Source organism: Ruditapes philippinarum, unplaced genomic scaffold (genome assembly GCF_026571515.1).
Source record: "Ruditapes philippinarum isolate M1 unplaced genomic scaffold, ASM2657151v2 ctg4878_1_1_1_1, whole genome shotgun sequence".
Lineage (NCBI taxonomy): Eukaryota > Metazoa > Mollusca > Bivalvia > Venerida > Veneridae > Ruditapes > Ruditapes philippinarum.
Genome location: NW_026862602.1, coordinates 32,312 through 50,445, shown reverse-complemented (window position 1 = coordinate 50,445; position 18,134 = coordinate 32,312). Strand labels below are relative to the sequence as shown.

Sequence of the window (18,134 nt, the reverse complement as noted above, 5' to 3'; positions counted from 1 at the left end):
AACATATTAATGTATATTCAAAGTAGGACAATTTCTTTTATCAATATTTATATAGATTCCTATTATTTTATTTTACGTTTGTCAAATTTAAAATACACATACAAATAGAACAGTTTGGTTTATATAATTCAATAATTTCGTTCCCGTTCAGTTTTACTCTATCGTTTTGTCGTTATTATATCTTCACGGATTGGCAACACGTACAGTGGGCATGGTGGGTAATACAGAAAACACAAACACTGAAAATCCGAAGCCTTTTCTTATGTAAAATACTTATGTTACAAATGACAGAATGACCAATAGTGTTATTAATAGTAAAATTAGTATTTCTAATATTTTGTGCACAAAATATGTGTAGACAAACAATCGCACATTGTCATATTCAAAATGAGGTGTTGAATATGGCTGATAATAAAATGAAAGGAAAGGAGAAGAAAGAAAGGAAACCGACACTGCTGAATCATTAGAGAGGTCCGGACCAGTTTACATACAGGTCAAACAAAAATACAACTACAACAAAAACAGTGTGATATCTGACACCATAGAAATGTATAAACACTCTACAGTATGTAGCATAATGTATCTCTACAAGTTTGATTCTCCACATGAATTGTCAACCGAACATTTCATTTTTTAAAATGATACATGCACCGATACTTAATAAAACACCACCAAATTACAAGTTTACAAATATATTACACGCAGATCCATTCCACATTTTTTCTTTATCATTGTTTGCTTATTTTCTATACAATATTCAAAATGGTGAAAGTTTTATATCTTATTTATTTTAGTGCCACAGGTTGTACAATGTGAAAGGCAACTGGATAATCTCACTCGGATTTTGTTAATTACATTCTTTAACGATAAACAAGACTTATGCCAAATTTACAATTAAACATGATGGCAGTTGGAATCCCATTAAAACCGTTGGCAAAATGATTAGAAAAATTCTCAGAAAATGAAACTGAAATAGGGAGGGTTGGTGAAAAGTTTCTTACTTGCATTACACTTTCATTTATGAATATTTGTTTCTGGTTGTTTTTAACACAATCGTACTTTTTATCTATGAATATCTTGTCTTATCTTTTGAGAAAGAAATGTTAATATAACGAAAAAAGACAAATATTTTGGCTTGCCTGAAATGTGATTCAAACTCAAAACCTGTCAAATCATAGGCAAACTTTTTGGGCACAACAAAAATCAGAAGCACACCAAATTACTGTCACATTTTGAATTTCTATTAGACTCGTTATTCTTACATACACGCATTCGGAAAAACATACAAACTCATAGCAGACTTAAAATGATAAAAAGGATATAATAACAAATGTTTAGAATACGTACGGAATATTATGTTGTAGTAGCTTTTTGGGGCTTTGTATTTTGCTACGAGCAGCGGTGGAAAATAGATATCTCGCGCGGCCGAAGGTCGGATGACTTATCAATTTTCCAACGTTGCAAGTAGAAAAATATATAGCCTCAGAAAGCTACTACAATATAATCTTCCTTTTATTATATACCTTTTCGTTTTGAGCAAAAACATGAATTTCAATATACATAACTTTTATAAGGTATTTCAGAAAATGAAATGTAGTTGTCATGAAATAAATTCATGAATAATACGTAATTTTGCAAAACCGGCTATGACTTTAATAATTTTGGTTTCCGTTTCAAAATGCTACGTTTTACACAGCTAAGATCAGAAGGAACATGAAAAATAGTCCTGTTCTTCCATATATGGTAACGTATTTGTCACATACATAATACGGACTTTTCTATCCCTTGAAGCGTATTTGCACTTCAAGATTTGCATGTATTTTTGGGAAAAGTTTTTAAGTTTGGTGCTTTCTGGGTGCCCTACTTGGGGTAGTCGGGGTCTGCGTCCTGTGAACGTTGTCTTTGCCTTATTGATCTTTATTCTTTATACGAGTTCTTTTGTACTGAACAAACTACAAGCGTGTGGAATTTATATTCACTGATAATGTGATACCAATGCATACACTCACGGTGCATATCCATATCGGTACCCTCTTTGCGAAATCTGCTGAATCGGCACCCTCTTTGCACATGCACAGGCCACTCTCTGCTAAAAACAAACCAGCAATGGATAACAATCCAGTAAACTTTCATTATAATAAGGAAAGAAGGTATGACACGTAGAAAAGATGTATACCACGGAACACTAGAATGTTTTATCTATGTGCTGATTTGTCATGTGCCCGTTTTTCATGCACTGCAACTTCACAATAAGCTAAAAAAAATTAACATGTCTTGCTTCGCCCATCATCTCGACACACTTTTCTGGCTGAAATGAACCTGCGGCTTGATTATATATGCATCATACATATTAAGTATGTTCATTTACATATCATCGTCGGACAAATGGCAGTATATTGTCAAAAATAAATTTAAAATTCATAAAAACACCCTACTTTCGGTTTTGCAGTGACACGGGCTACCTCTCTTCATTTGATTTTTGCGACGGACGCGCCCTCAGGCGCGTTCAGAGCTAAGTCATCTACACATGGGATTTCGTCGGCTACAATCGCGCAAGGTGTCCTCAACCGATTAACAGCCCAAGAAATAGTACATGAATTTGATCCTTTAAAACTCCCATACTTTGTCGGGATATCTTAATATCTTCCATATTTATCCTTTTCAATTTCAAATTAAGTTATCCAAGTTAAAATATGAACGTATATGATTGAGAAAAACGTTGTAGTCCCGTAGTATTAATGCGCAATATGCAAATTACTGCCGAAACGATTTACCGCTGTCGAAAAGTAGGACAGCAAATTATACTATAATAAAGGTTTAAGCTCTGAGTTCCAAGAAATTATTAGTAGGAAATAAATAATTCTACATTATACAGAACATTATTATTAACAAATCAAAAGTTTTTCGTGACTCTAGAATAAGTCGCGTATTTATTAAAGAAGAACTATTTTTGTGACTCATACCGTGGGTTTAGCTGAATATTCAGCAGTTATTAATAAATTAGATACAGAACAATGGTTAGTATAAATATGCATGTAAAAAGAGAGTTTTTCAACACTTTACCACCATGTAGTCTTTCATGGTAATCTTTATTGAAGGAAGTTAATATATCAGTTCTACTTCCGATTCTTGTGGTTTGTTTACATATTTTTCTAGGTCACGATATGAGTTAACCTTCGCTATTCTAAAAATAGATTCTGCACCACCTGTGCTGATTTTTGGACAGGCGATTAGGGATGTAATAAACCAACGGATTACATGCAATACTTTTAGAAATTCTATACAATTGTAAGAAGCAATCAAGTTGAAAATGGAATTTAGTGTGAAATTGAAAAGGACAACTAAACACTGTTGTGCTTAGGTGACATTTTAATTAAAATAAAAACGATGTGCTCTGGCTTCTTGTAAATAAAAAAAAATATAAATAATACACTATTTATTGCTGATGATTTTAACCAAAAATATTTTTAATGAGACATATCCAAGAGAAATAAAAATACAAATGACTTATATTTTATTGTCTATATGCCCACTATGATAGCATTCTCACATGTATAGTGTATTATGCTTGAAGTTTATTTGCATGGTTTTATTTTAGAAATAATTTGTTGACGGTTTTTTGTTCTATTTACATATCATTTCTTGGAATAAATCGATAAGGACACTGATTTACAAGTTTGACCAGAGTTTTTAGGCATAAATTTCATTCTGTATTTAAATGCTTGAAAGAAGAAAATCTGAATTATATCAGTTTGGGACACAAAATATATTGCTCTACAAATCTCGAACTTGTATGGAACAATTTTTTTCTGTTATATATTTTCTGGTTTTTTTTGTTTTTTTTTCTAAACAAAGCCTTAATGTCTCTCCGGTTGCATGTCCGTCGCATTCAGTGCTGCAGCACTTTGATTTATATCACAGGCACCCTCTCATTTTTTACACATAGGTACCCTCAAGGCACGACATATGCTTTTATTTGCGTTAATCGTAGGGTATGTAATATTTCTTACTTTTATGTAAATATTACATACTTAACTTATGTGTTAAAAAATTAAGATATTGTCATGATAACAGAGTTCCATGCTTTCTTTATAATTATATCAAATATAATATCATATTTTATATAATCAATGTGTTAATGAAACAATTAAGATTCGAAGACAAAGTTCAGAAATTTGAGGATTTTATTAACGGAATAAAGGCACGACAAGCAAAGGAAAAGGATGAACGCGATGAATTGTTTGCCGCAGAGTTAGAGAAAGTTAAAGAGTTTAATAACGGAGCAAAGGCGCGAGAAGCCAGGGAAATGAGGAACGCGATAAATTGTTTACTGCAGAGTTAGAGAAAGTTAAAAACTTTCAGAGGCTTATTAATGAGGTAAAGACAAGAGAAGAAAAGGAATTAGAGGAACGTTCTAAGTTGTTTCTCACAGAGTTGAAGAAATACAAACAAAAAATGCGGAAGAAGTTGAACGACAGAAAAATGTAACGTCAGAAATGCTCGAAAGTGTGGCGAATTCTAAGATGGAGTTTGAAAACGTTCATAAAGATATAAACGAGAGAATGAAAGGTCAGTTTCACAGAAAGTATTACAGAAATGCATATCACATTATTTTTTTTACTGTAAGTAAGTGATATTGTCGTAGTATACATGGCCTTGCTTAGCAAATTCTACAAAAAAAACAAATGCTGAAAAAATAATATGTTTATATTAAATATTTATATGCAATTTCTGTGTGTTCTAAAGCATCCGGCCTTTTATACATACACCAATTTTAAATATGGTTTTTGTCGGCTTAATAATATTTATAATTGTCCGGCCTTTTATACATAAACCAATTTTTAATATGGTTCCGTCGCCTTAATAATATTTATAATTGTAAACAAACACTTATTGTTTATATTGTCCGTCCATAAAAAGATATACATAAAACACATGCGGTTCTTTTCCGCCAAATTATCAAATGAATCAATAATTATCGCGAATATGATATTATATTTGATATAATTATAAAGAAAGCATGGAACTCTGTTATCATGACAACTTGTACATAAACGTTCTCCGTTCGGTATATCATTGTGTCTGCCTCTTTCTTTGACTTATTTATGGTTGGATCAACGGAAATTACAAACGACTTTTTATTTATATATGTTTATATGTATATATATATATATATATTTCTATTTATAGGTAGCTTACTTCATATAGAGGTGAATTCAATTTATTATTATAGTGAAAATATCGACAAGAATTCGTTATATTTTCTTGCCATGTTTTTAGTACAACAATCAATTAGGAAAATATTGATGCCACCAATTTCCTGAGACACCGCCTCCGTGGTCGAGGGGTTAGAGTCGATGACTTCTAATCCAGTTACCTCTCTGGCGTGGGTTCGATCCCCGGGAGATGCTTTGGAAGTTTAGCGCGGAGGAAGGTAGTCTTGTACTGGTGTAACTCTCCAGGAACGATGGTTAGGAAACTACCCGCCTATATGACTGAAATACTGTTGGAAAAAGGCGTAAAATCAAACAAACAAACAAACAAACAATTGTCTGAGGTATCCAGAAAAAAACGAAACCATACTTAAACGGTACCCGGTTAACTTTTTTGACCCGAAATATTCGACCTACTTCGTCTTAATTTGAATACCACTATTTGGGATATCAACATAAAGATAAGAATTGTACAAACATAGTGTATGCTGTTTGTCACAATACAGAAGGGTCATCTCCAATATTCTCCTAAAACCCATTATTAATTGCGAAAACAATACAAACAGCCAAAGTCTCGTGTCACTGAAGTCCTACAGAAACACGCCCGTTTAACTCACAACGAGTGAAAAATGTCCATCGGTTAAAATGTTGTGAGCAACTTCCGTTCCTCGTTGTGAGCACCCATCTTTGACGTGTGACACGATAAACAAGGTGAGTTTTTCATAATTTTTGAAGATTACAGACATTTATGTAAAAATATCGAAATGCAGTTAGCTAGCGATGTGTTTTCTGAGTATGCACATGTAAAGATATTGCCTGTTGGTGGACAATTTGATGGAAATACCGTGCGACGCAGTCACTCGGGGTAGCAGGAAAACTGGAGACAACTTCTTTTTGGACCTAATGTAACATTGAAAACGTCGATTCTGGTGACGTTTTGTGCATTCTTACCTTAAACAGATGCCCACAAGTCTTCAGCGAAAATTATTATCTGAAAGTCATCATAGAAACGAAGATATACCTTTTTATGCTTTAATCCTCGTTGTGAGCACCATAACCTCGTTGTGAGCAAGACAAGCCCAGTGCGTGTATGGTTTTAATATGTATTTCAAATGGCAAGAATACAATTTTCAATCTACCAAAAGCAACCAAAACGTTTTTGTACAATAGTTTTTCTTTGCAATAGTTCTTCTTTTTCTTTTTTTGAAAATTATTCTTCATATTCACAAGTCATCAGATTAACGGAAGAACTAATCAGTGGAGGTAAATCAGGTGTTTTATTTAGTGTGGCACGAGTGAACATCACGGGGTGTTTAGGAATATTTTAACAATTTCACAATCTGTGTGATACACACATACAGGTGTTTATCCTGAGCTGAAGACTGACCAAGTTATGTAAAACAAGAACTATCACAGGAAGTTGACAATGCCCCTGAAGTGGTGCTTTGTCCTTTGATTTATGGACCAGATAGATTATTTGTTTTTGGACAATTAGATCTTCAATGTGAAGGTCATTCAAGGTCAAGGTGAAATAAATATAGTTCAGTTTGAAGGTCTTGTCCAAAGGGGTATTGTGTCCAAATACGTACAGGGTACAAGGTAAAAAAACACAAAAAGAGATCAGTTTGAAGGTCTTGCCTAAAGGGGTGTTGTTTCAAAGTATGAGTAGAATCCGTATGCTAATAAGGAAGTTATGACAAATTTTTAAGTTTCTGGACAATTTGACCTTCAAGATGAAGATCATTCTGCGGTTACGGTCAAAAGGGTATAGGATAGCTGAAAGGCCTTGTCCAAAGATGTGTTGTGCCTAAACATTGTGCCAGGACATTATGGCCAATCTTTAATGTTTTTGGACAATTTGACCTTCAAGGTAAAGGCCATTCGGGGGCCAAGGTAAAAAAACACAGGTCTGTAGGACGGTGTTGTGCTAAGGGATGTTGTGTTCACATATGAATCAAGTCCGTTCACTAATAAGGAAGTTATGGCCAATGTTAAAGTTTTCGGACAGATTGACGGACTGACAGACGGACAGTTCAAAACTAATATGCCTCCATTTGGACTATGCACAACGTCTTGCAAAGAAATGCTGCTGTGCAAAAACGTTTTTATTGCTGTGGTAGATTGGAAATTATATTTTCACCATCTGAATTACATATTAAAACCATACACGCACTGCGCTTGTCTTGCTTACAACGAGGTTATGGTGCTCACAACGAGGATTAAAGCAAAAAAGGGTATATCTTCGTTTCTATGAAGACTTACAGATAATAATTTACGCTGAAGACTTGTGGGCATCTGTTTTATGTTAGAATGCACAAAACTACCCTAGAATCGACGTTTTCAATGTTACATTAGGTCCAAAGAGAAGTTGTCTCCAGTTTTTTCTGCTACTCCGAGTGGCTGCGTCGCACGGTATTTCCATCAAATTGTCCACCAACAGGCAATATCTTTACATGTGCATACCTGGAAAACACATCGCTAGCTAACTGCATTTCGATATTTTTACATAAATGTCTGTAATCTTCAAAAATTATGAAAAACTCACCTTGTTTATCGTGTCACACGTCAAAGATGGGTGCTCACAACGAGGAACGGAAATTGCTCACAACATTTTAACCGATGGACATTTTTCACTCGTTGTTAGTTAAACGGGCGTGAGAAACATTAAGGCCGATGTATATATCATATTCTTTATTAAGCTTTCCGTCTCAAGCTATACAATCTGAAAAACATCATGAAAACATGGTGTCCTAGAGCTCCTTTTTACACGAATTTAAGTATTCTGTTTAGTATACCCTTAAATTTTGAATCATATATTCGAATCCAACAGATACTCCCTCAAAATGCATGGCTAACACCACTACAATATGTCCACTTCAATTTCAAAACTGTCTCTCATGTGAAAATTTGACAATGGCACATTTAAAACTTGCCAAGTGAAACTGTATACGGCCTCTTGAGGTATAACGTTTACGTCTTCTTACAAACTGATTGGCTAAATACGGATTTTATCTAAATCATTATGAATAATCTATAAATAATTATGATCACGGTGTCTAAATCGTGTAATGTAGGTAGCAGAAAATCAGTACAAAAGACGGAAGTATTTTCCATCATGAATTTTTTCATGTTTAATTATCTCATATGGAATAAATTTTAGAGTCCGCTTATTCTAGTTATTTAACCCTACATACATGTTTCTTGGGAACAAATAATATCTTCTGTAAAGTGAGACCTTGTGAATTTCTGAGATTCAAACAGGCGGTCACATTTTCTAAGACATGACTATTACTCAGAATTATTCCTGAAAAGTTAATACTGCCTGAATCGTTTTTTGCATTTTTTTCAGTCGCACGCAGATTATAAAAGTCACGTGATTAAGGCAACGTTGTGATTATGGCAAACAAAGAAATATTTGTGATAATATAACTTTAAAAATATAAAAAGTACATGTCGCTTAATCATTACCATCAAGTCAAATTATATGCATCTTTTGCATTATAAGATCAACATAAATATTTTGTCTGAAATGTACCGGTATCATAATATGTTTCAAGAAAACATTCATCTAAATGTATCTTTTTATCAGTTTTAAAACCTTCATTCTTAAAATTCTGTCTATTTTTAGGGAAAGTTGTGGCTTTCACAGTGACCTCACCTAAGGCAGCTTCATCAACATCTTTATCTTTCACAACAGTAATTACAAACGACGGGAACGGGTTTGATACATCGACTGGCAAGTTCACATGTCCTGTTAGCGGGCTCTACTACTTGTCCTTACACATCTTCAAGATTCGGTCATCTGATTACAGCTATGTCGGATGTTACATCAATCTGAACGGATCAACTAAAGTGAGAGCTTACATAGATCCTCAGAACGGGCCATATGGTGCGGACAACGGAAGTTATGGAGTTTCAACATCGGTTTATTTAAATCTGAAGGTTTGGAGATGTAGTCACAATAGCTAACTGCAGCCATCCAATATCCAAGCGTGTAGAATCATGGACTTCCTTTAGTGGTCATTTAAAAAGACAAGTTTTGTAATTTATACGTAACAAGTAGTATTCGTACTTTCTAGAACTTGTGTCGCAAAAATAATGCTCTGAGGTCCGTTTCGTCCATGAAATGCAGTATCATGATACATAAATGTTTATATCTAAGTTTTAAATAATTAACACATGTTATCAGATTATTTTGAAGATTCTGACATATGTTCATTCTTAGATACAGGGTTAATTTTTATTGCATAAAACTTTCAAGTCGAGATTTTCATGAAATGTATATTGTATAAACTTTCAAATTTTAGATATGATAGAACATAGTTATATCTTAGCAAAATATCATTTATAAATAGAATGGTTTGTTTTGTTTTGGATAATAAACTGATAAATAACAATGGTACTAGCATAAAACTAATGTGTGTTGGCTGTAATAAGCAGATAAACAGTTAACAAAATTATGTTGGCTGTAGAAAAAGATAACAATAAAACAAATTCATGTTAACTGTTATAAGCAGATAAGACATGTAACAAAATTATGAGGGTTGTCATAAAATTGAGGAAATAAATTTCCATTGAGATTTATATTTCGATTTTAGAAAGCTGGAAAAACTGTCCCCATCACCTCCTCAGCCCTCTTGTCGGTGGTCCTGTGTTGCTAAGTTTTTTGTTTGTTTGGTTTATTTTTTTTGGGGGGGGGATGCGTACATTGAAAGCCGTCTGCCCACCACTGTCTTGAAAGTGAGTGTGTTCATGATACCTGGACTTATTACCCGGAAATATTATAATACTACCCCGCTATGAGATACATCTGTGTCAGATAAATGGCATTTTAACCGGAAACCCTGATTTGTCATAATTGTTTTGAAAATGTAGCCTTAACATATGAATGAAAATGTTAAGTACAAGTATTCGCATGTTTTATATTTTATGTATAAAGCATAATTAAATGTAACGATATTATATGTACAGGTCAAACACTCGCATTAATTTTAAATGGACTTACATTATAAGAAATGACCCAAAAACAGACCTTAAAATTGCGTTTTCAACATAGAGATGTGATTTTTCTGGGGAAATGATATGCTTGACATATAAAACTCATCCCGTTATATAGGGGTAGGCATCTAAACTTTTTTGCAAATTCACTTCAAAGAGGATTACTATCCCCGACCCACCCCCATTTCCACTGTAACTCACTGCTGATCACAAAACTGACATATATTTTTAAAGTGTAAATATCAGAAACAAATTATCCTACAGACTTACAAAATACTTCTTTTTTTCTCTCAGAAAACTGTTTTGTTTGTTTCTAAAATAGTTTTTATACTTATACATAATACCTTTTCATCCACATCGTCTGATGTCTCAATAAATCTTATAATTTTCCCTGCACCTTTTTAGACAATCGCTGGCCATGTAACAATGCGAGAGCCTGACCTGCATGTATATTCAAGTAACACAAAACATGTTGCACGTTTCTTAAGAGATTCCATCATTTACAACAATTGAGCTACCACTAAGTAATAGCGTGATCTTATACATGCGGCATATTAAATATTTTCAGATTACGCTGTGGCATTAACTTACATTCATCTAAAATACAATCAATATAATGGCGCGATACTGTTGCGTGTGTTTAACGTTATTTTAATTCCGGTTACCTCCCTTTATATTTCCAATTTCAAATATTGTACCAGCACGAAAACAACTTCAAATGGAGACAATCAGAGATTTTGATGCTTAAGCATCAAGTCGCCGAATAGCAAAATGATTGTATTATCATAAATATATGAAAATATCAGTTTAATGGTTCGAGTGTAAAGAAAAGAGGAACAATATGTTGAGTAATGTTTGCCACCGAGGCTTGAAAGGCAAGTGATATGCTGGTAATTCTACTTGTAATTATACTTTTGTACCATTTATTTCTTTATTTCAGTCTCATCTTTACATGTATACATAAAATTATAATTATGTAAAACATAAAACACAAACATAAAATACATGGAAATCCATTCTAAATAGAATTACAGGAGACTATATGTTTTATTTTTCCTCTTAGAGAGACAACTCCACAGACCATATCACAGCAGTTTACTGGTTTATGCACTGAGGAATTGTCCCCTTGGCTACACAGATGTCATATGATCATTATCATTTTCACCAAAGGTTATGTAATGTTTTAAAACACAAAACAGCAATAATATTCACACTATTGCATGTTTTTCTTACAGATATTTACATTTTGGTATAAAATGGGACACAATGAAAAAAGAAAGCACAGCTGTGAGAGGTTATAAACGGCCCTCTGAAGCCTTAAAGCATTTCCTTAGCGTTGCAACCGCAGTCCAGTAACCGCTTAGAAACTCCACCTCCGCCCCCACTAGTGGAGTCCCCTCTTCCAAAACCAGAAAATGAATGTTCATCCACTGTATATGCTGTTAAGAGTGAACCGGGCATTCGGGAAGCGATTATTGAAATTACAGTGCCTGAACATATTAGCACCATCGTCGTAAACAAAAGATTCCCCAAAAAAATTTTTTTGGGGCCAAAAAAAAAAAATTTTTTAAAACCCCCCAAAACCTTTTTTTTTTGGGGGGCCCCCCCCTTTCCCCCTTGGGGGTTTTTTTCCCCCCCTTTTTTTAAAAAAAAAAAAAAAACCCCAAAAAAAAAAAAGGGGGGGCCCGAAAAAAAAGGGGAAAAAAAAACCCAAAAAAAAAAAAACCCCCAAAAAAAAATTTTAAAAAAAATTTTTTTAATTTGTTTTTTTTTTTTAAAAAAAATTTTTTTTAAAAAAAAAAATTTTTTCAAAAAAAGGGGGGTTTTTTTTTTAAAAAGGGCCCCAAAAATTTTTCCAAAAAATTTTTTAAAAAATTTTTAAAAAAAGGGTTTTTTTTTTTTTAAAAAAAGTTTTTTTCAAAAAAAATTTTTTGGGGTTTAATTTTTTTAAAAACTTCCCCCAAAAAAAATTTTTTTTTTTTGGGGAAAAAAAAATTAAAAAAAAGGGAAACCCGGGTTTAAAAATTTTTTTTTTTAAAAAGAAAAATTTTTAAAAAAAAAATTTTTTTTTTTAAAAAAGGGGGGTTTGGGCCGGAAAAAATTTTTCCCCCCCTTTTTTTTTCCCGGGGTTTTTAAATTTTTTAAAAAAAATTTTTTTTTAAAAGGGGGGGGAAAAAAATTTTTTTAAAAAATTTTTTTCCCCAAAAAACCCCCAAAAAAATTTGAAAAATTTTTTTTTCCCCCTTTTTTTTAAAAAAGGGCCCCCCCCCCCCGGGGGGGTTTTTTTTTTCCCAAAAAACCCCCAAATTTTAAAAAATGGGCCTTTTTTTTAAAAAAATTTTTAAATTAAAAAAACCCCCAAAAAACCCCCCTTTCGTCCCCAAATTTTTTTTGGGGGGCCCCCAAAAAAAGGAAAAAACCCCTTCCCCCCAAAAAAACCCCCTTTTTTTTTTAAAGGGTTTTTTTTAAAAAAAAAGGGGGGGAAAAAAAAAAATTTTTTTTTTTAAAAAAAACCCCTTTTTTTTTTAAAAAAACCGGGTTTTTGAAAATTTAAATTTTTTTTTTTTTTCCCCCCCTTTTTTTTTTTAAAACCCCAAGGGGGGGAAAAAAATTCCAATTCCCCCAAAACCTTTGGGGGGAAAAAAAAACCCCCGGGGGTTTTTTTTTTTAAAAAAAAAATTTTTTTTTTTAAAAAAATTTTAAATTTTAAAAAATTTTTTTTAAAAAAAAAACCCCTTTATTTTCCCTTTTTTTTTCCCTTAAAAAAAAAAAAATTTTTTTTTGGGGGGAAAAGGGAAACCGGAAAAAAAAAACCCCCCCAAAAAAAAAAAACCCCTTTAATAAAAAGGGCCCCCCCCCGGGGAAAATTGGGGCCCCCCCCTTTTTTTGGGAAAAAGGGAACCCAAACCCGGCCCCAAAGGAAAAACCCGGGGTTTTTAAAAAAAAATTTAAAAATTTTAAAAAAAAGGGGCCCCCAAAAATTAAAAAAAAAAAAAACCCCCAAAGGGGTTTTTTTTAAAAAAACCCCAAAAAGGGGAAAAACCCCCCCCTTTTAGGGGCCCTTTTCCCAAAAAAATTTGGTTTTTTTTCCCCAAAAAGTTTTTTAAATTTTTTTTTAAAAAAAAAAAAAATTTTTTTTTTTCCCCTTTTGGGCAAAATTTTTTTTTAAAGGGGGGGGCCCCCCCAAAACACCCCAAAAATTTTTTAAAGAAAAGGGGGAAAAAACCCTTCCCTTTTTTTTTTCCCTTTTACCTTTTAAAAAAAATTTTTTTAATTTTTAAAAACCCTTAAGGGAAATTTCCAAAAAATTTTTTTTTTTTAAATTTTTTGGGGGGGGTTTTTCCTTTTTAAAAAAGGGGTTTTTAAAATTAAAATTTTTTTTTTTTTTTTTTTAAAAAATTTTTTTTTTTTTGGGGGGGTTTTTTTTTTTTGGGGAAAATTTTGGGGGAAAAATTTTAAAATTTTTTCCAAAAAAAGGGGTTTTAAAAAAAATTTAAAAATTTTTTCCCCTGGGGTTTTCCTTTTTTAAAAAAAGGGTTTTTTAAAAAAAAAAAAACCCCCTTTCCCCGGGGGAAAAATTTTTTTTGGGAAAATTTCTTTTAAAAAATTTTTTTTAAAAAACCCAAAATTTGGGGGGAAAAGGAAAAAAAAAAAGGTTTTTTTTAAAAAAAATTTTAAAAAAACAAAAAAATTTTTTAAAATTTTTTTCCCCTTTTTAAAAAAAAATTTTCCCAAAGGGGGGGTTTTTTTAAAACCCCCCAAAAAAAAAAAAAATTACAAAAAGGGGTTTTTTAAAAAATTTTGGGGGGGAAAAAAAATTTTCCTTTTAAAAAAAATTTTTTTTTTTGGGGGAAATTAAAAATTATTAAAAAAAAAAAAAAAATTTTTAAAAAAAAAGGAAAAATTTTTTTTTCCCCCCGGGGGAAAATTTTTTTTTAAAAAAGGGTTTTTTTTTTTTCCTTTTTCCCCTTTTTTTTTTTTGGGAAAAAATTTTTCCAAACGTTTTTTTTTTTGGGGTTTTTTTTTTTTAAAAAAAAAAAATTTTTTTTTTAAAAATTTTTTTTTTTAAAAATTTTTTTAAAAAAAAATTTTTAAAAAAATTTTAAAAGGGGTTTTGAAAAAAAAAGGGGGTTTGGTTTTTTTTTTTTTTTAAAAATTATAAAAAAAAAAATTTTTTTTTTCCTTTTTAAAAAATTTTTTTTTAAAAAAATTTTTAAAAAAAAAAAAAAAAAAAAAAATTTTTGGGGTTTTTTTTTTTTTTAAAAAATTTTTTAAAATTTTTTTTTTTTTTTTTTAAAAATTTTTCTAGAACTCGCGAGTCGGATGTGTCGCCTTGTGCACAATGTAGTTTAGGAGAAATGGCCAGGACAAAAATGAAATAGGAAAAATAACAATGAGCAATAACTAAAACAAGAGGACCATGATGGCCCTGAGGTCGCTCACCTGTATATAGCCCCCCCCCACACACACACACACACCCATAAGAAGATGTTTCATGCTAAACATCTAAGCTCTAGCTCATTGGGCTTTTTAAAAGAAGATTTTTTTTAAGTTTTTACTATACACATATAGTTTACAACAATGACACCCCTGGGGCGGGGCCAGTTTTGACCCCAGGGCTTTTATTTGAACAAACTTTGTAGACACTTACTAGGAGATGTTTCATGCTTAATATCTAAACTCTAGCTATTTGGGTTTTTTCAAAGAAGATTTTTTAAGTTTTTGCTATACACATATAAGGAAAATCAATGACCCCCTGGGCGGGGCCAATTTTGACCCCAGGGCTTTTATTTGAACAAATTTTGTAGACACTTACTAGAAGATGTTTCATGCTTAAAATCTTAGCTCTAGCTATTTGGGTTTTTTCAAAGAAGATTTTAAGTTTTTGCTATACACATATAAGGAAAATCAATGACCCCCTGGGCGGGTCCGATTTTGACCCCAGCGCTTTTATTTCAACAAACTTTGTAGACACTCACTAGAAGATGTTTCATGCTTAATATCTAAACTCTAGCTGTTTGGGTTTTTTCAAAGAAATTTTTTAAGTTTTTGCTATACTCATATAAGGAAAATCAATAACCCCCGGGGCGGGGCCAATTTTGACCCCAGGGCTTTTATTTGAACAAACTTGGTAGACACCTATTAGAACATGTTTGATGCTAAATTTCTGAGCTCTAGCTCTTTGAGTTCTTTAAAAGAAGATATTTAAGTTTTCCCTATATGCATATAGGGAAAATCAATGACCCCCTGGGGCGGGGCCAATTTTGACCCAAGGGCTTTTATTTGAACAAACTTGGTAGACACCCATAAGAAGATGTTTCATGCTAATTATCTAAGCTCTAGCTCATTGGGCTTTTTAAAAGAAGATTTTTTTAAGTTTTTACTATACACATATAGTTAAAAACAATGACACCCCTGGGGCGGGGCCAGTTTTGACCCCAGGGCTTTTATTTGAACAAACTTTGTAGACACTTACTAGAAGATGTTTCATGCTTAATATCTAAACTCTAGCTATTTGGGTTTTTTCAAAGAAGATTTAAAGTTTTTGCAATACACATATAAGAAAAACCAATGACCCCCGGGGCGGGGCCAATTTTGACCCCAGGTCTTTTATTTGAACAACCTTTGTAGACACTCACTAGAAGATGTTTCATGCTTAATATCTTAACTCTAGCTATCTGGGTTTTTTCAAAGAAGATTTTTTAAGTTTTTGCTATACACATATAAGGAAAATCAATGACCCCCAGGGCGTGGCCAATTTTGACCCCAGGGCTTTTATTTGAACAAACTTGGTAGACACCTATTAGAACATGTTTGATGTTAAATATCTTAGCTCTAGCTCTTTGAGTTCTTTAACAGAAGATTTTTTAAGTTTTTACTATATGCATATAGGGAAAATCAATGACCCCCTGAGGCGGGGCCAATTTTGACCCCAGGGCTTTTATCTGAACAAACTTGGTAGACACTCATTAGAACATGTTTCATGTTACATATCTTAGCTCTAGCTATTTGGGTTCTTTAAAAGAAGATTTTTTAAGTTTTTACTATATGCATATAGGGAAAATCAATGACCCCCTGGGGCGGGGCCAATTTTGACCCCAGGGCTTTTATTTGAACAAACTTGGTAGACACTCACTAGAAGATGTTTCATGCCAAATCCCTAAGCTCTAGCTCTATGGGTTTTTTAAAAGAAGATATTTAAAGTTTTTTCTTTCGGTTGCCATGGCAACCAGAGTTCGGCATGGAATTAAATTCTAAAAATGACCACCAAAGGAACATTCCTGTGAAGTTTGGATGAAATTGGCCTATTGGTTTATGAGGAGATGTCATTTAAAGTAAAAGTGTACGGACGACGGACGGACGACGGACGGACGCCGGACGAAAAGCGATCACAAAAGCTCACCCTGTCACTTTGTGACAGGTGAGCTAAAAATAATAAGTGCAGAGCAGCAGTTTCTGTGCACTGCACTTCTTATCAATAAGATCTATCATTCTATGATGTTTCAAGTCCATAGCTTTCATACTTGAGGAGAAATGACCAGAACAAAAATAAAGTAAGAAAATCAACAAAGGGCAATAACTCAAAAAATAAGAAATGCAGAATATCAGTTCTTATGCACTGCACTTTTTCTTAATGAGATCTATCACATATAAAGTTTCAAGTCCATAACTTTTTAATACTTTCGGAGAAATGGCCTGGACAAAAATGAAGTATGAAAATAAACAAAGGGCCATAACTCAGAAATTAAGAAATGCAGAGTATCGATTTTTGTGCACTGCACTTCTTCATAATGAGATCTATCATCCTATGAAGTTTTAAGTCCATAGCTTTTATTCTTAAGGAGAAATGGCCCGGTCAAAATTAAAGTATGAAAATAAACAAAGGGCAATAACTCAAAAAATAAGAAATGCAGAGTATCTGTTCTTGTGCACTGCACTTCTTCTTAATGAGACCTACCATCCTATGAAGTTTCAAGTCCATGGCTTTTATACATTAGGAGAAATGGCCCGGACAAAAATAAAGTATGAAAATAAACAAAGGGCAATAACTCAAAGATTAAAGAAGTGCAGAGTACCGATTCTTGTGCACTGCACTTTTTCTTAATGAGATCTATCATCCTATGAAGTTTCAAGTCCATAGCCTTTTTAGTTGAAGAGAAATGGCCCGGGCAAAATTAAAGTATGAAAATTAACAAAGGACAATAACTCTAAAAATAAGAACTGCAGAGTACCGGTCCTTGTGCACTGCACTAAGTTTGAAGTCAATCAGACTTATAGTGACTGCTTTATGCTCCGGACAAGCTTTAGGGGACGCCGACAACGACGCCGACACAGACGCCGCCGACGCCGCCGACAAAAGTAACTCCTATATGTCACCTTTTCAAGGCGACACAAGAAAGGGTCGATATATATATATTTTAAAGTATATTTCATCAAATTAATAGAAACTAGAAATGTGTCCATAGGACACGGGTGCCCCCACCGCGCCACTGTTCTGTCAATCTTTTTTACTAAGTCAAGGGAAATAACTCTACAAATACTGGATAAATCCACAAGGGAAACCCCAGGTGCAAATCTAAAATATGCTGAGCAACCTGCCCATAAGGTTTAATGACTATGTCAAATCCTTTTTGAGAAACTTGCGACACATGTTGAAAAATTGCAAAAATTTTCTAAGTGAAGGGCATTAACTCTAAAAATACTAAATAAATCCAGACGAAAATACCCGGTGCACAACTGCACATGCTGATCAATATTCCTGTAAAGTTACATGACTCTAGGTCAAATACTTTTTGAGTTACGTGCGACACATGTTGAAAATTGCAAAATTTTACTAAGTCAAGGGCAATAACTCTGAAAATACTAAAAATATCCAGACGAAAATACCCAGGTGCACAACTACACATGCTGCTCAACATTCCT

At 33.1% G+C, this 18,134-nt stretch overlaps 1 protein-coding gene across 1 annotated transcript; it reads left to right on the top strand.

The window, feature by feature from the left end:
* Positions 1 to 4,139: 4,139 nt before the first annotated feature.
* LOC132719533 (complement C1q-like protein 4) lies at positions 4,140 to 9,594 on the top strand. The gene is made up of 2 exons (XM_060703310.1): positions 4,140 to 4,569; positions 8,842 to 9,594. Exons 1-2 carry the CDS (start codon positions 4,497 to 4,499, stop codon positions 9,180 to 9,182), a joined length of 414 nt encoding a protein of 137 aa, XP_060559293.1. The 5' UTR covers positions 4,140 to 4,496; the 3' UTR covers positions 9,183 to 9,594.
* The last annotated feature ends 8,540 nt before the right edge of the window (positions 9,595 to 18,134 follow it).